Source organism: Monodon monoceros, unplaced genomic scaffold (genome assembly GCF_005190385.1).
Source record: "Monodon monoceros isolate NGI ecotype Baffin Bay Population unplaced genomic scaffold, NGI_Narwhal_1 Super_Scaffold_19, whole genome shotgun sequence".
Classification (NCBI taxonomy): Eukaryota; Metazoa; Chordata; class Mammalia; order Artiodactyla; family Monodontidae; genus Monodon; species Monodon monoceros.
In genome coordinates, this window is record NW_021703775.1 from 49937788 (window position 1) to 49964316 (window position 26529).

The 26529-nt window shown below is 55.5% G+C and overlaps 1 protein-coding gene across 2 annotated transcripts in view; it reads right to left on the minus strand.

Moving 5' to 3' along the window:
• Positions 1–3658: 3658 nt before the first annotated feature.
• The window catches only part of TTC7A (tetratricopeptide repeat domain 7A), a 121668-nt gene continuing 98797 nt past the window's right edge, over positions 3659–26529 (minus strand). Inside the window, exons 17-21 of one of the 2 annotated variants that reach the window (XM_029232616.1) lie at positions 25879–25976; positions 24050–24184; positions 18013–18215; positions 14301–14433; positions 5773–5952 (exon numbers count right to left, since the gene is read on the minus strand). In XM_029232616.1, the coding sequence (XP_029088449.1) occupies positions 14350–14433; positions 18013–18215; positions 24050–24184; positions 25879–25976 (520 nt within the window). In that variant the 3' untranslated portion in view covers positions 5773–5952; positions 14301–14349. Of the gene's footprint in view, positions 5953–14300; positions 14434–18012; positions 18216–24049; positions 24185–25878; positions 25977–26529 lie in introns of both variants that reach the window. The other variant, XM_029232615.1, reaches the window with a different exon arrangement.

Consider the following 26529-nt stretch of genomic DNA (forward strand, 5'->3'; position numbering starts at 1 on the left):
TCCTCCGGGGGGACCTGCATCGTACCGAGTGCCCAGGAGGGCAAGGCTTAAGGGAATGATGGGCTGATGTGGGGGTCTCAGAAGGGGCCCGTTACTGCTCACCCGGAACTCCAGCTGCTCAGGCAGCCATATTTTGTGTCCTGAGGCCCATCCCCTGGTCACAGCTGGTTGTTCTTAGGGACCCATGGAAAAATGAGCGGGACCAGTGGGATCGTGTCATCCAAGAATCTAAGCTCAGATGCACAGAGGGGTGTCGCTGCAGCACTGGAGGTGGAAGGCCAGCCAGGGTATGTAGATTGAACGTAGTCCCATGGCAGCATCTCTGAGTGAGCGAGGTCAGCCAGCAGGGAGAGGAGGAGGGAAGAGGCGGGGCAGAGAAAATCATCACACAGGTATCCAGTGGTTATTATGGGCCCGGCACTGTTCTAGGCTCTTTCCATGTTTTTTCTCACTTAATCATCATGACAGTCCACAAAGCAGGCACTATTCCAGGATTATCCTTACTTTATAGATGAGGAGACAGGCACAGAGAGGGTAGGTCACTTGCTCAAGGGCACAGGGCCAGCCAGTGGTAGAGTGGCCTTCGAGCTCAGTCTGGGTGCTGACTCCATCACCAAAGACGGATGCATGGCTGCTTCGGCCCCATATCTGTGCACTGTGGTCCCTGGCCTAGGGCTCCAGGGAACCCCCCTTGTCTCTTTCCTGGCGCTACCTTGAGTGGGTCTCTGCTTTTCACAACTGAGAGAGCTTGATGAAAATTCGAAGGAGTTTCTGGCATGGGATACTTTCCCAGTAGGACCGCCCTAGCTTCCAGAATCCAAGTCTGCAACACATGGGGGTGGTCCCACAGGTCGCTTATGTGTGAGGCTCACTGACTGTGGGTTGTCATCAAGAGCTGGCAGCACGGGCTGGGGGATATTTGTTTAGCTGGATGCTTCCCGAAAACCAGGCCAAGAAATATTTGCACAGTGACATCTGAGCGCTCGGGTCGGGGGTGTGAATGCAACAGTGAGTACTTTGGTGGGGGTGGGGGGGGGGGGTGGCAGAAATTCCATTCATACCTGTGCCTGCAGATAAACACTATTAATACTGCAGGGCTGTGGGCTGGAGGTCCATGGGGGTGACAGTGCAACCGAGTCTCAGCCCCAAACTCCAGCCCTTGTTTTGGTACAATGGGTCGGACACGGGGCTGGCCCCCTCCCTCTCCAGGGAGGGCTCGAGTGTGAATGAGGGGTCTGCAGATGGGGAGCTGGAGGTCAGGAAGCGCCTGGGTCTCCACCACTGCCTGACTTTCCAACATCTGACCACCCTGAGGTCAGCTCAGCAAAGCCCTCCTCAGGGACAGGAAGGCCGCCCCTCCCTGCCCCTCCCTCCCTCCAGATTCCCTCGTCTTGTCCTTGTAGGATGAGGTTTTCTAGGCCTTTCTCCCAGTCTGGCAGACAAGTGACACCATCTATAGCCTAAAGCAGCCTTTAATTCTCACCCCAGGGGGCCATGAGCTGGCAGACAAGGGTGTGTGACAAGTAATCTGATACTAATTGTTAAATCACTAAAGACTGAACGTGTTTTCTAAAAAAGTATCACAGGGAAATCAAAGTTGGGCACCCAGGAGCTCCAAGAAGGGCCCTTCCTCACTAACAGCAAAACCGTAACCCCAGTAATAGGGCTGAGGATCAGGGTGGAGGTGGCCAGGGTGTTGAGCGGGCAGCTCTGTCTAAACCAGGCCCTGAGTTCGAGGGGAAGCCTTAAGGGCAGCTGTCTTCAGACCGTGTGGGTGCAGCCTTGGGGGTCCATCAGATAATCCCTTGGGGTGCACGAAGAAAACAGGGCTTCTGTGTAAACTGATGTCATCATTTGATACACATTTTATATAGTGTATTTGTATGTGGCATAACTTCTATTAGGAGAATATTTATATGGACTTCTCAGAGCAGGTGGCTGATCTGATGTGGCCTGGATTCTCACCACACACCCCTCCCCTGGTGCTTTCCCCCAGGTGCTGAAGCTGCTCCATTGGCAGTGCCTTTGGGGCAGTCTCTCCTGTTCAGGTGGCACGTCTGGCCCTGGCTTCTCCCAGCCAGGCTCTGGAGGCAGCAGGGGTCTCTGGCCCTGTCTGGACCCTCCTGCTGCCTCCCAACCCCCTCCAGGCTTTGGCCACGCCTCTGCAAGGCTTTTTTTTTTTTTTTACATCTTTATTGGAGTATAATTACTTTACAGTGGTGTGTTAGTTTCTGCTGTATAACAAAGTGAATCAGTTATACATATACATATGTTCCCGTATCTCTTCCCTCTTGCCTCTCCCTCCCTCCCACCCTCCCTATCCCACCCCTCCAGGCGGTCACAAAGCACCGAGCTGATCTCCCTGTGCTATGCGGCTGCTTCCCACTAGCTGTCTACCTTACGTTTGGTAGTGTATATATGTCCATGCCTCTCTCTCGCTTTGTCACAGCTTACCCTTCCCCCTCCCCATATCCTCAAGTCCATTCTCTAGTAGGTCTGTGTCTTTATTCCTGTCTTACCCCTAGGTTCTTCATGACATTTTTTTTCCTTAAATTCCATATATATGTGTTAGCATACGGTATTTGTCTTTCTCTTTCTGACTTACTTCACTCTGTATGACAGACTCTAGGTCTATCCACCTCATTACAAATAGCTAAATTTCGTTTCTTTTTATGGCTAATATTCCATTGTATGTATGTGCCACATCTTCTTTATCCATTCATCCGATGATGGGCACTTAGGTTGCTTCCATGTCCTGACTATTGTAAATAGAGCTGCAATGAACATTTTGGTACATGACTCTTTTTGAATTATGGTTTGCTCAGGGTATATGCCCAGTAGTGGGATTGCTGGGTCATATGGTAGCTCTATTTGTAGTTTTTTAAGGAACCTCCATACTGTTCTCCACAGTGGCTGTACCAATTCACATTCCCACCAGCAGTGCAAGAGTGTTCCCTTTTCTCCACACCCTCTCCAGCATTTATTGTTTCTAGATTTTTTTCATGGTGGCCATTCTGACCGGTGTGAGATGATATCTCATTGTAGTTTTGATTTGCATTTCTCTAATGATTAATGATGTTGAACATTCTTTCATGTGTTTGTTGGCAGTCTGTATATCTTCTTTGGAGAAATGTCTATTTAGGTCTTCTGCCCATTTTTGGATTGGGTTGTTTGTTTCTTTGTTATTGAGCTGCATGAGCTGCTTGTAAATCTTGGAGATTAATCCTTTGTCAGTTGTTTCATTTGCAAATATTTTCTCCCATTCTGCGGGTTGTCTTTTGGTCTTGTTGATGGTTTCCTTTGCTGTGCAAAAGCTTTGAAGTTCCATTAGGTCCCATTTGTTTATTTTTGTTTTTATTTCCATTTCTCTAGGAGGTGGGTCAAAAAGGATCTTGCTGTGATTTATGTCATAGAGTGTCTGCCTATGTTTTCCTCTAAGAGTTTGATGGTGTCTGGCCTTACATTTAGGTCTTTAGTCCCCTCCCCAAGCCCTCATCACAATCTCCTCAGTGGGCCCCTCCCTCCCACTGCCCTCCCCACCTGTGCGTCCCTGCCCAGCCTTCATGACCTCTCAGGCCTCTGCCTCTTCTCCAGGGCTCCCTCAAGGCCTGTCCCATGGGTACCTGGTAGATAAATGAACACACTGCTTCACACAAACCTGCTTTCCCTTCATGGGCCTCTTTATTCAAGACCTTTATTTTGAATTGTCAAGCAACTTGCCCAGCCCCAATGAGGCTTCCTAAAAGGAATGCTTCAAGTCAAAATGCATTTGTTGCCTTTGCCTTTCCTATTACCAAGGACTCACTACCAACATCTTTGGGCATCCCAATGTAAATCCCAACATCTTTGGGCATCCCAATGTAAATCCCAACAGCATTTGCTTTTTCTTATTTTTTTTCTAACAGAATTCCAGAATAAAAATAGATCTCTATCATATATATATATATATATATATATATATTTATACACATACATACACATATAGAGATCCTTCAGCCAGGCGGGATGAAGGATCTGGTGTCCTTACAGTGTCCCTTGGCCTGGCATGGGAAGGCTAGAGGCACAGGCTCTCCCTGGTGGCACCTGGGGGTGTGGAGTGCTGAGCCAGGGCTGGGAGGAGCGTGGGTCTCCAACAGCCTCTCGTCTCGCCTCCGAGGAACAGACCGGGCTCTGACGAGCCAGGGCAGCCCTCACCTGACCTTTCCACACACCTTCAAGTGAGAGATGTGCCACACGGGGCTTTAAAACTGAAACCCAAAGTGCAGATAAGAAAGGAGTTCCCTGATAGGCCTGTGGGGGGCTGTCTTCCTGGGGAGAGTTCCAAGAGCATCACGCAGCAGGGCTAGGGGAGCCAGCAGGGAAGACACCACCCACCAGCACCCCCAGGACCCCGGTAGAGACGGGTGTCACATACACAGAGGCCTGCACAACCAGGGAGGGGCTAGGCTCCGGCCCTTCCTTGGGTCTCTAATTACAGGCCCTGCTTGGCCCCAGGCAGGGGAAACCAAATGGCTAGGGCGGGGCTTGGGTCACCCAAGAGAGCCTGAGGTGAAAATGGGCTGTGGATGGTGTTAAGGGCAGTCCTAGAGATTGCCAATCTCCACATTATAACCCCTAGAGGGATCTACACTGTACCCATTGCCCAGAAAGGTAAGGCTTGAAGGAATGAGGTGTTGATGCAAGGAAGGGCTGGGTCCAGCGGCCATGTTTGTATCCTAGGGGCTACACCCCAGGGCCTGAGGAGGTGGCTGAGGCCCGTTTCTAGAGAGGTGGAGGTGGGCAGAAATGGAAGTTTAGTTAGGCCCAGAACTGAGTGCCCCTGGCCAGACACCAGAGGCCCCAGAGGCACTTGGCAACAGAGGGGAAGATTAAAGGCGGGCCCAAGCAAAGAGAGGCACGGCCAGGCACTGTCCACTAACTTAAACCTGGGAGAGGACCCAGAGGTCCATCCTCTTCCCGCCTGCCAGCAGATTCTTCAAGCCATGACTGCCCTGGGCACGACCTGAGAGTGGGGTGTGAGGCCAGGGCCAGGGGGCTCCCCCAGGCACCGAGGCCTGCTGAGGGCAGGTGGTGAAGTACAGCTGTGAGGTTCCCCCACTAGCGCTCTTGGGGAACAAGTCCAGTCACCATGGCTCTAAGTCACTGAGGGTTCAAGCAGACTGCCTCCCGAGGGGCCGAGGAAGGAACCCAGGAGAACCCTCTTGGCCCAGCCAAAGGGCAGCTCATCTTTGGCGTGGGGAGCAGAGAGCTGAGGTTCGAGACTAAAGCTTGTGCAAAGCCGGGAAATTCAGGGTCAGAGATATTGAAGGAGGGTGGCAGGTACGGTACAGGGGCTTTTAGACGGGGCGGGGTGGGGGGAGGTACCCAAGCCTCACAGACCCTTACTGTGCATTTAGATGATGCACAGATACACCGGGGAGCGTCCCCCGTGTTGATGTGGCCTCCCAGCTACTTCCTTGCTCATAAACTCCATGTAGTCTGAGTCCCAAGGAACAAGGGGTTTGTTTTTGATGCAGACCTGGTCCACCCTGCTCCAGATGAGCAGCTCCCAGTCCCAGCTGGCCCTGGAGGGAAAGCGGGGGTGGCGGGGGGAGGCGAGGAGAATTAGGGCTGCAGCCTGCAGACACATTCCCTAGAGATGTATCGCCCTGAGGCCCCGTACCTCCCCTGACCCAGGCTCCCTGCTGCCGACTGGGCAGCTCCTTCCCTCCCCAAAGCTGCGAGGCCTCGTCAGAGCTCTCTGGGGATGATGGAGAAGGGCAGCACTGGGCTGCTGGCCTCCAGTTCGAGGGCGGTGAGAAAGCAGTCGACGGCGGCCTCGCTCTGGCCCTGGGCCTGCAGCACCTCGCCCAGGCCCTGCCATGCCTCGTGGCAGGTGCTCTGCCTCTCCACGGCGTCCCGTAGCACCTTCTGGGCCAGGCTCTTATGGCCCAGCTGACTCAGCATCACACCCTGGGGAGCAAGCACAGGGTGGGGTGAGTGAGGCTGTCTCGGGGCAGGGGCATCCTGGCCATCGGGGTAAGGAGTGGAAGCAGCGCAGCCCCGAGCCAGAGAGGGCCCTGCGTCTCAGGCTCGGGTACTGTCAAGTGACTGTGCCCTTGACCCATGCAAACCCTCCCTGTGTCCGTCCCAGCCTTGCTTCCAGCCCGGCCTCCCGGGTCACCCAGTGTGGCAGCTCTGATCCTCCTTGCCCCAGGAGTTGGGCTTTAAGGTCAGCAGACCTGGTTTCGGGTCTCCCCATTACAGCTGAGGGATCCCGGGCAAGTCACCCCTCTCTGGCCCTCAGTTTTCTCATCTGTAAATGGGAAAGACCACTGTGTCCACCTCTAGGGTTGTTGTGAAGTTTACACGACAGTAGAGGCAAAGCACTTGAAGCGTGCCTGATGTGTGTGAGCTCTCGGTCAACGGATCTGTTACCCCAAGGCCCCGTGCACTGTGGCGCTGCCCTTCTCCCCAGGGACCTGTGAGACCAAGGAGTGTGCGCTACAGGCCTGGGGAGGACCTCAAGCCTGTGGGTGAATGGACAGCTCCTGTGCCCGCATCGGTAGCCTGTCTTCCTGGGACCTAAAGCCCATCCCAGCCTGGCCAGGCAGGTGAGGGTCGCAGGAGGGGAGTCAGATGGCCGGGGAACCAGGGACAGATGCTGGGTGAAAGGAGGGCCTCTGGGAGGGGCCTGGGAAGCTTGGCCCTGTTGTTTGGAGAGACAGAGGAAGTGACAGGAACTGTCACCGAGTTGGGAAGTGAAACTGGCACCTTGTCCCCCTCTATGTCCACCCACACTGTTCGACCTCCAGTCCCAGAAAGACTGCTCTGCACCCTCCCACTAATCTGTGTCCCAGCCCTCAAAGGTGCCATAGGATCGCAGCACGGGGGGCCATCCTCTCATTCAGACATGAGGTAAAGCCCAAACAACAGCGACTTCCTGGACAGGGAATGGGGGTGGGGAGCTACCTTCTGTGTGCCTGGAGCCCCCTCTCGGGTGCCCGCCCACTGACGGCCATGTACATTTTTAGCTGGAACATTTTCCTCCTCGCCGCACTCCCCAGAGTTAGGCCCTCCGTTGCTATGGAGACCCACTGGGGAAGATGCACATGGCTGATTTCATAAAGTCTTCCGAGGGCTTGGAATACGACCAATTAGGCAAGAGTGAAAGATGGTGCTCAGGAAGCCCTAGGAAAAGCCTCCTTCTCTGAAGGCACTGGCTGGCGGTCTGGTGGCCAGGGGGAGGGAAAGGGAGGGGAGCTCTTCAACCGAGGGTGAAGCTGTCCCCAGGGGACCACAGGGATGGGGGGAGGGCAGGGGAACCAGGGGCAGGGTAGAGGCCTCAGGCAGGGCTCCTGGATCTGGCCAGATGGGTGCAGTGCTGACTCAGGGCTGTCCAGGACCAGTGGGCAGTGTCCAGTCTGGCCAGCAGGGCTCCAGGCCAAGCTGCTCTGTCCACATGGCCTGGGAGCTGGACCCTGAGCAGCTCATAATGGAACAGGGCCCACGAGGAGGAGGGCAGGAAGGCGAGACAACAGGCCGCCAGACACCAAAATTAAGCACCAAAAATGGAAGGTTTGAGCCCTGTGAGTGCTGCCCATGGGGGAGCAACAGAGGACAGATGGGGAAGGCCAGCGGGGCCACCCAGGGCGGGGGCGGGGCCGCAGTGGCTTTTACACACCAAGTTTTCTATATTGAGCTTCCATGTGAGATTTTTGTTTGAAAAGAGGGCTTTATAGCTAAAAACAAGCCTGAAAACCCCTGATCTCAAGAAGTGTGTAGGTGTTTGGGAAGGGGCCAGATGTGTCTGCAGGCTGAACAGGGTGTGCGTGTGTTGGTTTAGGAGGTTTGTGGAAGGCTCCTCTGTATGTTCTATGTAGAGGAAAAAAGCCCAGGGCTACACAGCCAGAAGACCTGGCCAGGTTGGAATCCCAGCTGTGCCACTGACAAGTGCCAAGACCATGGGGAAGTGGCCCATTTTCTCTGAGCTGCTGTTCCCTCATCTGTAAACCAGGGGATAGAACAGTCCTACCTCGTAGGCTATTGTGAGGATTCTGCAAGGATGAATTTGAAATTATATAGCAGGGTGCATGGTGGGCTGACAGCAAGTGGAAGTGTCCCCAGGATGAACAGAGGGTCCTGGGTGGAGGGGCAGGGAGGGCAAAGAAGACCTGGAGGGCAAGGCTCCCTGTGAGGGAAGACTGTGTGGGCTGGCGTGGGGTTGGATCACATCCCCCCCACCCTGGGGTGCTGACCTCAGAGCCTGAAAGGAGACACCGGGGTCAGGCTGGGGTCTGGAGGCCCAGGGCCTGTAACAGGATCTGCTGCCACCTGCCCGAGACACCAGCCCATTGGGTTCGTGTTTGGTAGCAACTTGGAGCTGTTTGCTGCCTGACAACTGGGCAGGGCCCTGCCCCAGGAGGATGTGAGGTCTCACCTGCTCTCCCAAAGCCCGGCGCTGAGCCGAGGGCCTGCCGTCAGTCACCCCACCCCCAGCTGCCCCGAGAACAGGTCTCCAGGGAGATGGTGGGAACACAGAACTGGTCTCAATTCCATCCAAATATCCCGGCTGACTCCTTCCCTCTCTGTGTCGAGAGAGGAGACCAGACCTGCTAAGTGACTCTCAGCTTCTGACACTTGACCTGGGAGATGCCATCGCCGTGCTGCCCACACAGGGATTAGAAAGAAGTGCGAGTCACTGACGGTGGTGGAGCACAGCGCCTATAACCGGAGCTCAGGGAGGGGCAGGGCTATGGGGGAGTCCCCAGAAATTCCTGAGGTCGTCCATTCCTTCTTCCTTCCCTCCCTTCCTGGATCTCAGGAAGGGAGGGAGCATCTGGCCTCATCTCATCCGCCGGGACCCTGCTCCTCTAGGAAGTGTGTCTTTCTTGCCTAAGGGCAGCACCTGCTATCACACCACCGCCTGGAGGGTATGCTCCTCACTGTAGCTCTCCAATGCCATCCCTGACCCCACCCCCGCAGGCTGAGAGAGACAGGGTCCCCAGCTCCTGCCTGCTCCGTGATTTCCCACAGGACAGCAGCTCAAAAGAGTTTGGGGGGATGGTGGTGGTTCCGGATGCAAAGCCAGGCACACCGGAGGCCTTTATGCATACTTAGTGACCTGCTTAGGGCCACAAAGGCAGGCAGCCTGAGGGCCGCCTCCCTGGCTAGGGTCTGGTCTCCGGTTTGTATGGGGACTCTGAAGGGACTCTCCCTGTTAGGAACCCAGGTTCTCTGGGGAAGTACGGGTTGGGGTCAGGAGCCACAGCCTGGGATGGGGATGAAGGGGAGCGGGGGTCCTACCTGCCTTGTGGAGAATTACCACTGCACACCATCTCATCCGGTTGATTCAGTGCCTGACGCTGTACCCCAGAGGGGAGGGGCGGCAGGAAGGTCCCGCTGTGTGAGCCTTTTTCTTCTTTGGGGGGAGGGCGGCCCTGGGAAGCAGCCCTGACTGCTAGGCCAGCTGCAGGCCAGGCTGAGGGCTCCCTCCCCACCCCTATCCTCAAGTATTTATAGAAGTTATTTTGGGAATTTTCTTTCTGAGCTCAAGGCACATTCCTGGGATTCTATAACTGCCTTTCCAGCTGGGAAGCCGGGAATCAGCTGGAGGCTGCTGGAGTCTCCCGGTCCCTGGAGCCCCCTGCTTGGGGACCATGGGGCTGCAGGAAGGAGCCCATGGCGGGACAACCTCTGAGGCTGCTCCAAGGCTCCCTCCCTTCACCCACCCCAGGGGCGGGAAGGGGAGGGGAGGGGGGCTGACACACTCTTCAGGGAGGCCCACATTCCAGCCGAGCTCACAGCTCTCTCCGTGCACTCCCGGATCCTCCCAGGTGTGTCAGCCCCTACCTGTCCAACCACACTGGGAATGAGGAATCTGTCCCGGCTGAGAACCTAACCCACACATCACCACGTCCCTCCTGGAGCTGGGGCAGCTCCAGGCCCACAGGCTGGTCCTACCTCCTTGTTGTGGGGAAGGGTATGACTCCTAGACCCACCCGAGGCCTGGCTGATGAGCTCCCACCCAGAGCTCCCCTTGGCTCTCTCACAGGAAGAGGCCTCGGCCCAGGGAGCCCCCAGACTCACTCAGAGCCCAGCCTAGCTAGGGGGCTTCTGGGGCAGCAGAGGTGGCTGTGCTCTTCACATACCAGAACTCACGCCTGTCCCTTCCTCCTAGGGCCTCCACAGGCGAGATGTCGTGAACACCAGCGGGCCCCTCGGCTGGGGGTGGCGTCTGTCTTCAGAGGGCCACAGCCAGGCTCAAGGACAAGCACGGCTTGGTCAGAGGGCTGGCATAGCTTGCGGGGGAGGGGGTCTTGCCAGTCCCACTTCTAGGCAGGGGGCTGGGCCTTTTCGGGTTGGTTTCAGGCTCTGGGCTGGCTGGGGGCTCTGCCCACCCTGGAGCAAGGCCAGGCCCACGGGGCCAGGTCAGGAGGCTGCAGCGAGGCCTCTGGACTTTGGATTCTAGAAGTGAACACCCTGTGACCCCACGGCAGATGCTCCTCTCTAAGCAAGAGCCAGAGGGGTGTGCTGGCCTTCTGCACAAGGGGAAAGGCCTGAACCCTGCTACACCCTCCAGACATGTCTTTCCGACCATTGATTCTGGGGTTAAATTAAGCCAACAGTGCTTAACCGTGGCTCTGAGCTGAGTCTGTGCCACTGCCAGAAAGCTTCCTGCCCACTTTCTAATCAGGGTTGGTGTGGACTTCAGGAGTCCACACACCGGCCTACGGTTTGCCTAAAGTCCTGGGTCAGAGGCAGGGGGACCCGCCTCCACGAGCCCGGGGCGCGGGCTCAGGGGCAGTGCTGCGGCTGTGCCATCATGGGCATGAGGCGGGCTGCGGGCGGCCGCTGGACACAGGAGGCCCAGGCTGAGGGGACACGCCCTGGCACCTCCCACCCCTCCTCCCTTCTCCACTGCCCCATCAGGGAATGCAGACCGCAGGCAGCACTGCGGAGGGACCAGGAAGAGAGCTCCCAATAAAACCTAGGAGGTCACATGGCCAAGAAGACATTCCTATTGAGTTTTCCTGCCACACAGCAGCAGCATTCCTGCCCCACTGCAGCTGGGGAGACTCCGCTCACGAGCGCAGGCAAGACTTCCGGGTCCTCCCCTTGCCTCAGGCTGCCTGGACCCTCAGCCCTCTGCCACGGCTCAGGAAGCCAACAAGGAAGAAGCCTAGAGCAGGCGTGCTGTCCTGCAGGCGGAGGCATGGGGCCCTGGAACCAGAGACCTTACTGCCCGCCTCATCCAGCGTCAGAGAACCTCCAGAAGGCCGGGTGCTGAGTTTCACTTCTCAGCTGCTCCGAACACCTTTCCTCCTTCAAGTCAGGAAGCAGCGGCCGAACCAGCCTAACAAGACTGTGGGCCCGAGCGTAGGGCCTCCCCGAGCCTGGCCTTCCCTGCTCTTCCTCTCCAGCAGCCTCAGGGCCCAGCACGCCCCTTTAGCTGCAGAGTCTCACCTGACATATGCGACGGCAAGAGGGGGTCTCAAATCCCCCTCGTCCCTCAACGCGGACTCTAGCTCACTGGGCCGGCTGCTCTTGCTCTCAGCCAGGGTCAGCCTGGCCTCGCGCTGTGCACAGTCTTGTCCCATCCGCAGGGCAGCTGGGGCTGATGTCCCAGACCTCTGTGCCTTGGTCAGAGTCGCTTGGTGGACTCAGAGGGTGGAGAGGCTTCGCTACAATGAGCGTCTGGGGCTCGGCTCTGGGCATCCCCTTCCCTCTGCAAACCAAGAGCATCTGAACCTGGCCTGGGAGCCACACTTTGAAATGAAGAAGGTAAAAGTAAAAGCTTTTGCACAGCAAAGGAAACCATGAGCAAAATGAAAAGACAACTCACAGACTGGGAGAAGACATTTGCAAATGATGTGACCGACGGATTAATCTCCAGAATATACATACAGCTCATGCAGCTCAATTGCAAAAAACCACCCAATCAAGAAATGGGCAGAAGATCTAAACAGACATTTCTCCAGAGAAGACACACAGATGGCCAAGAAGCACCTGAAAAGATGCTCAACATCGCTAATCATTAGAGAAATGCAAATCAAAACTACAATGAGGTATCACCTCACACCGGTCAGAATGGCCATCATCAAAAAATCTACAAACAGTAAATGCTGGAGAGGATGTGGGGAAAAGGGAACCCTCCTGCACTGCCGGTGGGAATGTAAATTCATACAGCCACTATGGAGAACAGTATGGAGGTTCCTTAAAAAACTAAAAACAGAAACTACCCTATGACCCAGCAATCCCACTCCTGGGCATATATCTAGAGAAAACCATAACTTGAAAAGACACAGGCACCCCAATGTTCACTGCAGCACTATTTACAATAGCCAAGAGATGGAAGCAACCTAAGTGTCCACCGACAGAAAAATGGATAAAGCATATATGCACCGGACTATTTACTCAGCCATGAAAAAGAATGAAATAATGCCATTTGCAGCAACATGGATGGACCTAGGGATTATCATACCAAGTGAAGTAAGTCAGGCAGAGAAAGACAAGTATCATATGATACCACTTATACGTGCAATCTTAAAGAATGATACAGATGAATTTATTTACAAAACAGAGACTTAAAAAACCACAGGGAAATCTACTCAGTATGCTGTAATAACCCAAATGGGAAAAGAATCTGAAAAAGAGTGGATATGTGTACATGTATAACTGAAGCACTTTGCTGTACACCTGAAACTAACACAACATTGTAAATCAAACATACTCCAATATAAAAAATAAATTAAAAAATCAAAAAAGAAAAAGGTAAAAGTAACCCTGTCTACTGGGCCATTAACTTACAGCATTCTTTAACCTAATCCTAACCAGAGCCCTAGGTGCTTGGCATCACGAGTCCCACTTTACAGAGGAGGACACTGAGGTTCTGGGAGGTTGAAGAACTTGGCCAAGGTTAAATGGTGAGTATAGGCAAAGTGGAACTCAAGTCCAGCTCAGTCATACTCGAATGCTGTGCTCCAACCTCCAGACGTGATACTGGGGGCTTAAAAACCATCCCAGCCGACGAGCCCCAGAGGCAACCCCAAAGGCAGCTCTGCTGGCACCACGGGCCACCCAACAGCACAAGGAAATTTGGGCCAGTGACCCTTGTCCCATGGCAGTGAGGTCAAGCAGCCCTGTCGAAGGTGGGGCTCAAGCTCAGGCCACCTGGTCTTCCACGTGAATGGTGGCAAAAATACCCAGTGTTGACTTATCTTTTCACAGCTCTCGGCTCGTCCCCTAAAACTACCCCTTCAGGTCACAAGGGCCTGAATTATTATCCCCATTTGATAGAAGAGAAACTGAACCAGCAAGAGGAAGTAATCTCCAAGTGCCCCCATAACTTGAAGGCTGGCAGGGCTGATTGCGTGTCTCAGACCTCTGCTGTCTGGTCCTACCCTCCAGGATTGGGGACAGGACCAGTCAGCGGAGGGTGGGTGGAGTTCACCTCTTTGACCTTAGAGAGCAGAGCCTTCCAGGTTAGATTCCTGGAGCACCTGCAAAAGGCCCAACCCAGAACCTCAGGTTTGGGTGGGGCAGAGCCCTGGTCCTCGCTGACTCAGGCCCGGCCTTGGGGAGGGAGAGCGATGGTGGGAGGGAGCTTCTGCGGGACTTAAGTCATGAAGTGGCACACCCCAGCTTGGAGAGAGGGAGGCAAGAAGCTCTGGGGCCAACGGGTTGGCCGCGTGCCATGGCCGTGCCCCAAGTCCACTTAAAGACAACCATGCTGGGAGCCAGAGGGAACGAATGCAGGGGAATAATTCATCACCAGCTCTCATCAGAGGGCAACAGATGACAGAAACACTGTCTTCCTGTCTTTCCAGGGGCATCTGGAGAGAGGATAGGCCGGGTCATGCAGCCAGGATTGCTTCAGAAATCACATCTCTGGGGTACATGACAGGAGCCAAAGCTTATGCAGGGCTGTCCCCCCCTACTGCTGGGGTGTCCGACGTGGAAAGGGTTCTGGGGAGAGGGGGCAGCAGGAGCTAAAGCTCTGTCCCAAGAAGAAAGCATGACCAGGGGCAGAGGCCAGTGAAGAGCAGCGAAGCCTGCCCAGAGAGGGGCCAGGAAACCACTACCCCCCAGGATCTGTCCCTGGGAGAGGAGGGCGGGACGCCAACCACCACAAACACAGATGGCAGGGACGCAGCCACACCTGCCCACTCCTGGCTGAGGCTTTCAAGCTATCACTTGCAGTGAGACAGTCTGCACCAAAGCATCCATAGTCCCGGCTCAGCCAAGTGGAGGGTAGAGAGAGTGAGGCAGTCTGTGGCCAGGGCTAGTGACCCTCCTGCCATTAAGGTCAGGTGACCTACCTCAAAGGAGCCCCCTCTTGGGAGGGTCCTCAGGGAGTTGATGACTCCATCAGTCACTCCTGGGCTCCTTGCCTTCCCTAAGCATCTCTGCTCCTTTGGAGGTCCCCTCTCGGCCAAGCCCATGGAGCCTTCTCTGAAAAACAGCGTCACCCGAGGGACAACTCCTCTGCTGATCTTGGGAAGGACCCTGCTTCCTTTCTCAGGTTTCCTCAGGGACAGGCAGATAAAGTTCAGGTTTCCCCTTCTTAACTAGATTCTCTGCCAGTAAATTAAGTTCTGAGCAGCCAGGCTGAGTGAGTGGGGTTTCCGGCTACCTGGAGGGGAGGCTGAGACAGAGCTGGCAGAGACTGTCAGGGCCTGCTCCTGGGATTTCACTGGGAATTTCCATTGGCAGAGAGCATGTCTTTCTCTTTCCACACCTGGCAGTCTCCCAAAGCCACCTGGCCATCCCTGAGCCTGGTGGAGGTGGCAGCCTGCAGGATCGGGGCTTGACGGCACAGACTCCTCAGGGACACTGCTGTGCGCACGGCGGGGACTCTGCTGACACAGCACTGCCAAAGAGGTGTCTCTTTCCTGCCTGATCTGGGTGGAAAAGCCTGAGCTGAGCCCAGGGTGGAGCTGGAACCACGGAAACGTCCCCATCACATCCAGGGCCGGGAGGGCAGAAGGACAGGAAGAGCAGAGAATATGCTGCTGGGCCGAAGTTCATGTTCTTGGAAGCCTGAACCCTGGCTCCTGAAAACAACAACTCTCCCCTCCCAGACGCTTTCTCCAGCCTGTCTCCAAATCTCCTGTCCCACGTACAAAGCCCGGGAGAGGCCACAAGGCCGGCCTCCTGGTGTTGGACCATCCTGCCCAAGAACTGCAGGGCAGAACCGGGCACCCACACAGCTCACTGAGTGCATCTCTGCCCTCCTCTCTCCGGAACTCGGAGCGTGGGACTCAGCCACTATATGAGAGGGCTCACTGAGGAGCCCAGAGCTCTTCCAGACCAGGCTATGGGTGGCCATGCTCTCAGGGGAGGGCTGTGTCTCCTTCCCCTTGTACCTAGCAGAGGCCGATGTCCTCAAAGAGGCCAGGATGTCCTCCCTGGGAACCTGCCTTGGCAACGACTCCAGTGGGGGTGTGTTACCAGTTCCCCTCCATATTCCTTTTTCTGGATAATTCTCCAAGGATGCACCAACCTCACGCTGAGACAACTGCTGTGTCTCTCTTATTCGCTACTATTTTTAGATTTGTGAATCTAAGGGATTCACATCAAATCTAAGGGATTTGTGAATCCCTTACATAAGTGCCAAGCTGACTTAGACCGATGGGGAGACTCCCATCACGCAGTACACCATGGTGAAAAAGATCCCAAGATCCCATCTGTGCTCAGTGGGAAAATATGCCGTGACCGATAAGCGACGTCTGTCCCGGGCGAGGGACTGGACAGTGTGGCGTGTGTCGTGTTCTGTCTTTTCTGCTATAGCACTGCAGACTTTCAGAAGCACTCTCACATACGTCACCTCATTTGGTTAGAACAACACTGGTCTAGTAATGATGAAGCTCGTTATTCATTTATAAAAGGAGACATCAGGAGCATGGAAGTTAAGTGTGTCTTTTCCTAAATCACCCAAGTGAATTAGGGCCAGAGCCGGGATTAGATTCCAGATGTCCTGAGTCTGAGGACTGTACAGGGAAGACACTTAGCTCAGGGAACACTGGGGTCCAACAAGCCAAAGTGTTCGCATGTCTTTGGGAAAACAGTGCTTAGTAAATCTTCCCCAGGCTTGAAATTTGCTATTCTTTATGCATATGTGTGGGATGCTGGCAGGAACAGAGTGTGGAAAGGGGATGGGCTGCCCACGCTGGAGCTGACTGCCCCTCTGGTTGCTTGTAACTTAACAGTGGGCAGTCCCTTCTCCGATTATATCAAATCAGCAAGGCACCCCAGGAAGAGAAAAGGGACCTTTTCAGAAACATCTGTAGGGAGCCACTCCAGACAACTTATTCAGTTACCATGGAAACCCACCCTTGCAAACTGCTTCAGTTTTAGGAAAATAGCTACAAACAATAATAAGCATAAATGAAAAATGGTACATGTTGCTTCAAAATTGTACTTGTTATTGGATTTGGTCGGGTTTTCGAGACCGAGACGGCAGGCTCATATCCACGAGCACAGGGAAAGGCAGCCGTCTGCCTGCCTGCAGGCCTAACGACAGAGCCCACATCCCCCCTCCCAGATCCCTAATCAAGTTTCTGGATGTGACCTCCGGGGAGGCATTTATCAGAGGAGCTAATGTCTGAATTGTGGGAGGAAGGAGGATGTGCCTTGCAAAAAACAAACATTTGCTGAGCCGACAGGAAGGCAACATGGCGCCATGCGGAGGGAACCTAGACCAGGCCAAGATGTTGCTACATGGGCCTGAGCTAGAAATCCTTTAAGAGATCAGGCTGAGATGGGAATCTCTGTACTGGTCTGTTTTCAAGGACTCTCAGGGTTAGCAAGGACCTTATAAAGATGACCTGGTCCAGCTCCTCCCACATGTGATATTTACATTCTCTGGGCAACATCCTCACCAGTTGATTCATGAGTCTGTGCTTGGACTATGCTAAGAGTTAAGTCGTTTTTCCTGACACTCAGCTGACATCTAACTCCTCGTAGCTTCTACTCACGAACAAAGCAGACCCCTTTTGTCAATGATAATCCTTCAGCCACCTGGAGCCATGCTCCTGATGCTTCTGTGTTCTCCATGGGGCAGACATCAGTGATACCCTCACGGCCATTCTCCTCAGAGAGCTCTCAAAGTGAGACATCTGAGGTGGAACCCAGACCCTGAGACTGGGAAAGACTGTGTTGCTGTGGGCTCCTAAATTATACTTCAGAAATCACTGTGCATATGCAGGCCTGTACACGTTAAATCACTACATTTATCCTGATACCTGCTCTCTGAAAGCAGATAAGGAAGGCGAGGAAAAACAGTCTTCCCTAGGGTATGCTATACCACCTGTTACATGTTTCCTGGACCAGAGAATCCCCATTGCACAGGTGAGTAAAACTGAGGTTCCAAGAAGGGGCTGACTTGCCCGTGATCACCCAGGAAGAGAATGGCAAGGCCAGGACAAAAGCACCAGCATCCTGCTCCCAGCCTCTGAACCTTCCCACAGGAGAATCACCGAGCCCTGGGCACCCAGGTCCTGGGCTCCATGTCCTAGGATTAGGGGTTGCCGGCCCCTCTTAGCACCCCGAGGCCATTCTCAATGTGTGCTTGAGTCAGGCCTGACATGACAGCCCACCCCAAAACATTGCCTGAATCCCACAACGAGGCATGGAGCTCCTCTCAAAAGGGCAAGGCAGCCCCGTGATCAGGGAGGGCCCGGGGACCCCCGAAAAAACGCATTTTGGTATCTGCCTAGAGTCTCCAGGGCAGGGACCTGATGAGTAACAGTGAAAACGTCTGGGGCTAGATCGCCTTACAGAAACACAGCAAAAGGGAGTCACCAAGAATCAACCAATTCTCCTCATCCCCTTAGGCAGGCTCTGATTGAAGGGGGATGGCCTGTCTCTACAAGAACAGAGAACAGTCTCTGTTCTCCCAACGGAGCAGGAAGGAAGCCACCTCTCCCCGGACAGTAGGGAACAGTGGCAGCAAGGCACTGTAGGCAGTGGAGGCTGCGGGGTAGGGAGGGGGGCCCTGAGGCCTTCGGAGCGGGTGTGGGGCTGACTCACCAGGCTATGCATGATGCGCACGCCGTCGGGGTTCACGGTGAGCGCCTCCTTGTACAGCTGCTTGGCCTCCTCCAAGCTGCCCTTCATCTCGGCCAGCCGGCCCCGCATGTAGAGTACCGAGTGTGATGTGGGGAAGAGGCCCGCGGCCTCCTGGATGCAGAAGCCTGCTTCCTTGAGGTGCTGCTGCTCCATGAACAGCTCGGCTGTGAAACGAGAAGGGGAGGTGAGGCAGTGGGAAAAGTCAGAGGCAGCGGCCCCCTCCCGCATCCGACCATCAGCCCCCGGAGCTTAGGAACTGGTCTTAGGTGATGGAAACCATCCCACCGAGACACAGCATGGGACTGGCTTGCTCTGGGGTGCGGCGGTAGCACCAGGCCGTGGTTTCTGAGCGCTCACTCTGTGTCAAGTTCATGCTCTGTGCTACACGCAGTCCGACTCCACCAACACTCACAAAACCCTATGTGAACGACGCACTTCTATTACCCACTTCAGGGAGGAGGATATGGGCACAGAGAAGGTAAGGAACTTGTGTAAGGCCACAGGGAGAGTAAGCAATGGAGCCAGGGTTTGCAGGGGGCTGTCTGACTTCAGAGCCTGGCAGTGGGGGCATGAGTGGGATCTCCTGCAGCTAAGCGTTTGCTCGGGTGACTCTTCTGTCCCGTCACTTCACCTATTCATCACGTATCTGGGAACAGGGGGCGGGAGGCAGATGAGGTCGCTTTCCAAGGAGGGCTGCTGACAAAAGAGCTAATCCACCTGCGTGATCAGGACGAGGACAGCCAAGTGATGCTACCACGGAGGGATGGGAGGAAGGAGGCCCAGGGAGCACCCGCGGAGGGCAGGGGTGGGGCTCACGCTGAGGAGCTACAAACCCGCCCGCACTTACTGAGAGCTGACCGTGGGCCAAGCAAGCATCTCCTCTCATTTAATCCTCAGGAGTCTGGGAGGGAGACTCTCCCGTGCCCCAGGCTGACACACCAGCCTGAGGGCGGGGGGGCTCACCCCAGTCCCTCGGTTGCAAGGGGCAGCTCCTGGCCTCCCTCCAAACTTGGGACTTTCTGTCGCATGGAGAGGAATCAGGGATGCACATGCCTTTCAAGCAACAGGTGGGGAAGATCCGCCCCACAACCAGTTTGCCTTCTTCCCCCAGGTCAGTAGAAAATAGGGCAGTTTCTCCAATTGCGGGCCCACCCACACAGACGCGCATTTCAAACCCACGCTGCACAGGTACACACCCACTGGAGGCACCCTCAGAAGCGCGGAGCATCGGAGGTGCCTCGCAGCCCACTCAGCCTTCGTCTCGTGGCAGCGCGGGCCCGGCTGCCCTGCACAGATGGGAGGGAGCACAGAAGGGCAAGCAGAGCCGGGCTGGGGGCTTTGCCAAGAGCTGTTCCCAGCACAGGCCGAGAGCTGAGGTTACACGAGTTCAGATTAGGTCCGGGGGCTGGGGGCGGATAACAGACTCCCCAAAGAAAGCTCCCAGAAAAGGTGGAAGACCTGGGCCCAGGCAGCCCGTCTTCTGGTTCCAACAAGAAGCAGGAAGGAGGCCTAAGGCCTTGACTGTAGCACAGAGCACAGGGGGCACTCAGCATGAATGTGGCCTAAGGTCCACTGTAATCAAAGTAGCTTGAATGCTGCAGAAGGCATTCTGAGCAGGGTACTCTTTTTCTTTTCTGGAGTTGAGAATTTGGGAGAATCAGAGAATTAATTAAACTCAGAGGAGCCAGGTTCCCATGATAAGGTGCGAGAGAAGCACAGGCTCTTGTCCTCAGAGATGGCCTGAACTGGAGATTCCCAAGGTGAAAAGCTTGGAAGGCCAGGCCAGGAGGGGTGGGCTTTGAACCTGGGGCCCGGCAGGGAGGGCTGGCTATCTCAGCCTCGCTCTCCTCTGCTCTGCTGTTGTGTTCCTTCCGGAGCTGCCGCCTGGGGCTCTCCACCAGCTGCCTTCATACTTGGGTCCGATGTCCAGCTGCTGAGGACTGACCGTGTGCCTGGCCCTCCCATGAGAAGGAGAAAGAGGAGAGGGGGGGAAAGCAGAGCAGCTGAGCCACCAAGCCACTGGAGTGACCGAGGGCAGCGGAGTGACAAGTGCCATCGCTGAGTGTTCTGGGCGCTCGGATGGGGTCAGGCTAGCTGTGCTGGTGTGGTCAGGGAAGTCTTCCTGGTGGAGGAGGCATCTGAGCCAGGGCCTGAAGGCACAGGGACACTTGGACTGGCAGAGAGGAGAAGGGAGGCTGTGCTGACGTGGAGGGCTGGGACCCACTGCGGCAGGACTTCTCAGGGTCACAGAGGAGAAGGGAGAAGCAGAAGGAAGTGTGTGGTGTGAGTGCTGGGCGTGGGGAGGCCTGTCCTGCACCAGCCCCTGGGGCTGCTTCCTCCATCCCCAGGAGCTGAGCTCAGAGGCCAGCTCGCCACTCCCCTGGACCTTGTCCCAGCTGACCCTCCCCAGGCCTGGCCCACCTGCCCACCTGGTCCTGGCCCGCCTCATTAAGCTGTTTACAACTTGCTGCCCTGTCTCCTGAGCCCCATCTCTGGAGGCTGGCCCCGGTCCCTCCCTTGGGAACTCTTCACAGTGCCTTCACATCAACAGATTTCAATTATAGAGACCTCCACCTTCTTTCTTCCTCGGGGCCCTGGGCCTTGTCCTGGGCCCACACCAGAGAACATACCCTGAAAAATAGGTAGGACTGCTTTGCTCCGATGAACATTACCAGTTAGGCAGGAAACCAGATGACACAGAACAGAGCCAGAGAAGTGAGGGCTCCTGGCCGCTTTACGGATAGCCCCTGGCAGGCCCAGCCTCCAGGGCGGGGTCCCTGACCTACACACAGACCCACAGGTCTGGGGGCTGCAATGCACCCCTTTTTCCTAGCCTCAGCATCCCTGGGCAGTTGTTTTACCCAACATGGTGCTCCCCAGACAGCCGGCCTCGGCTGCAGCAGGAGCCGCGTGGCACGGTGCCCACCCACTGCCCGATCCTCTACGTCCCAGTCCTGGCTGCCAGGGCCCCGAGGTGCCCACACCCATCCCGGCCTCCCCTGGCCAGGGCTGGATGAGCAACCACTGTTACTGGGTTTTCCTCGAATTCTCATAGTCGAGGTCACCACTCCAGCAAACAGGGGCCTTGCTGCCCCGCTCCGTGTCAGAGGCCCCTCTCTGATCCCCTTGGTTCCTTCTCTCTCCCCCTCCCTTCCAATTTTCACTTCTCTCGTCTCCCTCTCTGCCTGCTCCTGACCTCCTCTCCTGTCTGTCTGTCTGTCTGTCTCGGCTTCTCTTCTTCCTTCCATCTCTCTCCACCCACCCTCCTCTGTGCTTTCTCTCAGCAGGCTCCCAAAGGAAAACATCTGTTCCCTGGAGCTTTGCAACAGTCCCTTTTATTATGTTTTTCTGAGGCATCTTGATCTAACCCTGCACCCAGAGCTGGCTGCAGTCTTCCTGCCCGTCTTGCCAGTGCCGAGCCCTCTTTGCAGGAAGGAAGGCCTCGCTCGCTGCTGCTGAGCCGAGAAGCAGGGTGAGGGAGGGCCCAGGGCCCCGCTTAAGGCCTATAGGGGCCTCGCCAGGGGAGATGCGCTTCCTAGAGGCCCTCTGTGAGGCCCCAGAAAGGAAGGGGGAACCACCCGAGCTAAAAGGGCAGGGGCCCCCAGGGCAGGAGAGAAGGTTAGACCCTAAAAAGGATACACCTTGAGCCCCAGGGGGGGTCCCCAAAACTGTCCCCTAAAGGAACTAAGCAGTTCCCCATGGAGCAAACCCTCAAGACATATGGATGCCCAGAAAAAAGGAGAAGGAAGGGTGGGGGAGGAGGAATGAGAGAGAAGAGCAGGGGGCCGGAAGGGAGAAAGGCCGGGAGAGTAACACAGAGAACGCAAAGGTCTGAAGGGATTTTTTGGGTTGGTCTGAGACCCTCCACCCCTGGGATGCAGCGAGGGGCACCGTTTTCCTCAGGCCACACAGATGTCAGGGCTGTACGGGCCTGGGCTCCCGGCTTCCTGCCCCGGGAGCGCTCTCCTCACGGACTCAGGAGGAGGGGCTGACGGGCAGAGAGGAGGAAAGAAGGGCAGGCAGGAGCAAAGGAAAAGAGGCCATGGGAAGCGGGCACAGAAGGCCGGAGGGAGAAGGGCAGGGAGCTGGGAAAGAATGGAGAGTGGAGGAAGATAAGGGAAGAATGAGGAGGAAAGAAGGAAACAAGAATTAGAGGAGCCTGTCGGACCAAGGGTCAGACGTAGCTTCCGTCTCAACTGTATCTTTATAATAAATACGCTCTTTAGACACAGCCCTGACGGCCCTACCCCAGGTCCCCAGTCTGCCCAGCCGACAGCAGGGGTAGCTTCCACCTTCGGGGCCACCTAAAGAGCCAGGGCAGCCCAGACAGTGTGGATCTGCCATTTGGGAGCTGGGACTCGGGCTAACTTCCCCTGACCCAGGGAAAGCCCACAGCCGCCTGTGAGCCCCTGGACCTCCAGGGCAGGGGAACTCTCCCTACACCTATTTCCCTCTCTCTAGCACGTTGTTAGCTCCCAGAGACATGAGCTTCAGTGAGAGAGAAAGGTGCGCCATCCTGCCCTTCTGGAAGGCATCTCTTGACACTCAGGATCCTGGAGCATCTATGGGGCCGGGTGCCTCTCCCATTTTCACACGAACCCACTGGCAAAGAGGCAACATTTTTGAAACTCATCTCTCGGGTGGAAACCCTCTGTGAGGCTTCTCACATCAGACTGGAATGGGAAAGAGGCTTGCAGAGGGAGGGGAGGAGAATGACAGTTGGGAGATGAAGGATATAACGTTAACCAACCTAAGACTGGGTTAATGACGGAACTTACTGCCAAAAACAGACTGGGATGCAATTTATCTTGAACCAGACTAAGGCCTTGATTGTTATCCCTCTGGATTTTTCAAAGTTCCTCTTCCTACTTCAGATGTAACAAGCTGACGGTGGAGCACAGCCCCATATCCCTAGCGTCCTAAGGGAGCCTGAGGTGCTAACTGGGGCAATATTTGCATTATTAACATGCTTCCCGGTCTAGGCTTTCTGTGAATCCTGGTCCAACTTTTCCCCCCCAGATTTAGAGCCTGTGGAGGGGAGAGCGGGGGCGTCCTGCATACTAATGTGTCTATATGTGAAATCCATGCAGCGGGGAACCTTAGATCCTCAATCAACAAGCACATTCTAACTCTGACTTGCAAAATCCGCAGGTCCCAGGAACGGAATATCTACTTTGCCTCCTCTCCATCTGCCCTCGGGGCTATCGGCACCACCCCCTTGCTGGAGACGGGGCAGACAGGAAGGTAATGAGTAAAAGGTGAGGAGCTTCACTCCTGGGTCAAGGGAGCGTGTTGGCCTGGTGCATTTTTAGGATTCCACTTATCCTACCGCCGCCTTCTTTCTTTTGCTGCTGCCACTCTATCTCATTCAGGTACATCTCCGGCCTTGATTCTCTCTTTTTTCACTCTAATCCACCTCTCACACCACTGTGGGGTTAAATTTTCTATCACTTCAGCGAGTCACTCCTTAGCATCCCTTAGCCAAACATCAAGGAACCTCACCGCTGGGGGTACCACGCTGCCTCTGCCTCTACCGTCATTATAGTGGACAGGACAGAAGCCCAGAACCATTCACCGAGCACCTACTATGTGCTAACTGCTTGACACACACTAGCTCATTTTAGATCAGGACAGGCAGTAAGTGAGCCGTGCAACTCTGAAGCTGCCGGCCTCCCCAATACTAACAGACCATCAAACTCCATGGTGGCAACGGTGCCCACTAGCTGTCAAGAGAGATTGTCACCCGAATGGCAACCCTAGGGTTACCAGCCCTCTGCCTTCAACGAACTTGACCACCAGGCCTCGCTTTCTTGGGGCCAGCACATCTCACCTCTGCTCTAGCTCTCCCATGAGTTCTCGGGGGTTTGAGTCCTAACTAGTTTTCCTCAGGACACAGCTCCCCGAACTTGGGCTGCCAGGGCAGACCCGGAGGAGCCAGAGGGGGCCCTGGTGGCCCGCAGGCAGGGGGCTGGGTGTCACTGGGGCTGGGGACACTCACCAGCCTGGAGCCATATCTGTTCCAGCGTGGTCCACAGCTGCATGGGGCCCTGCTTCAGAACCGAGCTGGGCACGGTCAGCTCCGACATGGCCTCCTCCAACCGGGAGGCTGCGATGGACGACGCCCGCCGAGAACCTGCAGAGCAAGGTGGGAGGGGCTGAGCCACAGAGTCCGAGTGCCCCACCGCAGGCCCCAGGACAGAGGCTGCGCAGCCCCTCGGGACCGGCAGGGCAGGGCAGCCTGGCCCAGCAGCCGCTAAACAGCGCACAGACCCACTAGGAGGGGCCCACCTCCTACCCTCACCCAGGCCGGAGAGAGGAGCTTTCTGAGGGGCAATCAGGCGGTGAGCCCACTTCTAGGAGTTAATCACTAGGGAAGAACACCATGAATGTCGGCAACTGTGGGCATTCTACCACTGCCTGGGATACCGAAGACAGAAATGGCCTGACTGTCTGCCAACTGGGATTGATTAAAAATAAGTGAGAGTATAATCATACAAGACTATGCAGTCATTAAAATAGCGATGCATAAATATGGGTATCGATGCAGAAAGAGGCTGACATTACACAGTTTGGTACAAAGAAGCAGATTGCAAAAGAGTATGATCACATTTTTACAAACAAGAAAATACGGCCATGTTTCCGCAAGTCTGAAAGGCCATTTATTAAGGTCTGAGTGATGAACTGACGGATGACTTTTCCTTTCTTCCTTTTACGTTTTTACGTTCTGTTTTCACAAGTGCCTATTATTTCTTGATAGAAAGGTCCCATTGGTGGTTGGGCTGTGAAGGATCCTTGGGTAGCAGATCAGGCCAGACCCTGTGCCCTCTGGAGAACTTCTCCATGTGGCAGTTCGGAGTGACATGGGTCCCTGTCCAGGATATATAAGCCGCTGACATTTACAATTCACGTGCAGGTGAAATGCGAGCACTTTTTCCCCTCTCTCTCAGAGGCAGTAAAGGCTCCAATAAACTCAGACCTCAGGGCAAACCACACATGATTTCAGTTTATAAGGCGGGTGTATACAGAGTCCTAATAACCTTGTCCAGGGTCCTTCCCTCTCTAACTGCAAGGAAGCTACACTCTCCGTCACCACTGCTTCCTTGGAGTCCGCAGCTCCAGGTCCAGCCCAGCAATCCTCAGACCTGCCTCTCAAGTCAGGTGCTGGGCGTGGCTTCGGAAATCAGCTCCATCACTTGACAACGAAGGCACAACTTGATTCACCGCCACAGGAGTGGAAAAGATGAGCAATGCCACCAAACACAGCTCCCTGATGCTTCCATTCCTGTGACTAATTCTGCTTGTGTTTTTAAGGAAGGTGTTTGCTTTAATCAGGTCCTGGGTTAAAACATGTAAGTTTGCAGATCCCGAACTTGTTTGAATTTCACAAGTCGTGGACGTCAGGATGAGTTTTTCCAGGAAACGACAGTCAGCTTTGGGTCTGCAGTTGTAAACAGAAGCTCAGCCCTTCCTTTCTACTCGATGGATCTACGGTGGACATTATCACGGCAGACCTTGGCCTGGAGCTTTCCTAAGGGGAAACGGTTTCCGTGCTCCACAGCGCCCTCTCCACCCCAGTCTCCCCCACTCTCTTCACTCCCCACACAGGGGGTGGGGTCCTTCGCTCGCCTACGCCAGCTGCCCACTTCCCGCCCCAGGGCCAGCAGCCATCCGGCCAAGATGGGCCCTAAAGAGGCCCGAGGTAGCACAGGCCCCTTAGCACAGCGGCTGGCAGGAGGTGGGGTGGGTTTGACCAGGCGGGTAGATGCTCAGGCTGGGAGAGGGAGCTGTGGGCTCACGTGGACGGCTGCCCACAGGGCACATTCTTACCGGAGTCTGCATCGTGGGCATCGGGCAGAGTCAAGTGCATGCCACTCTGCTTCTTCAGTGTGAGGCCCTCGGCGAGGCTGCCATCCTTCTCCAGGCCTCTGGAAGGTAAGGGAGGGCCAGGCCCCGGTGAGGAGGAGGGGGATGGCATGGAGAATGAGGGGAGCCTTATGCCAGGCAGGCTCTGGGGCTGAAGAGTTCAGGCCCGAGAAAGGAGCCAAAGACCACTAGGAAGGATGGAGACAACCAGAGCAGCAGGCCAGATCGGAGCTCAGGCTTGGGATTCTAGAATCTGGCTCACCCCAGATGCTAAACCGACATGTTAGTCCTGATCACACACAGGCACAGGGTGCCCGCGGTGTGCCTGTGGGGCCGTCAGCCTCCTCACTATTCCCTGACGCTGCCACATCTTGTTTCCAAAGCTACATGCTTACTCATACCGCTGCCTCCAAGCATGTTCTCGCCGCTCTCGGTCCACCCAAACCCCGCATTGTTTAGAACCCAGCCCGAGGGCCGACATCCATCTAGAGGCCTCCTGTGGCTCCCCTGCCCTCACGCTGCCTTCCCTCTCTGCTCTCCATCAGCGTGGATCCCAGCACCACGTACGCCGAGGATGAGAACCTCTCCCATCCATCTATTCCCTCTTCTACTTTT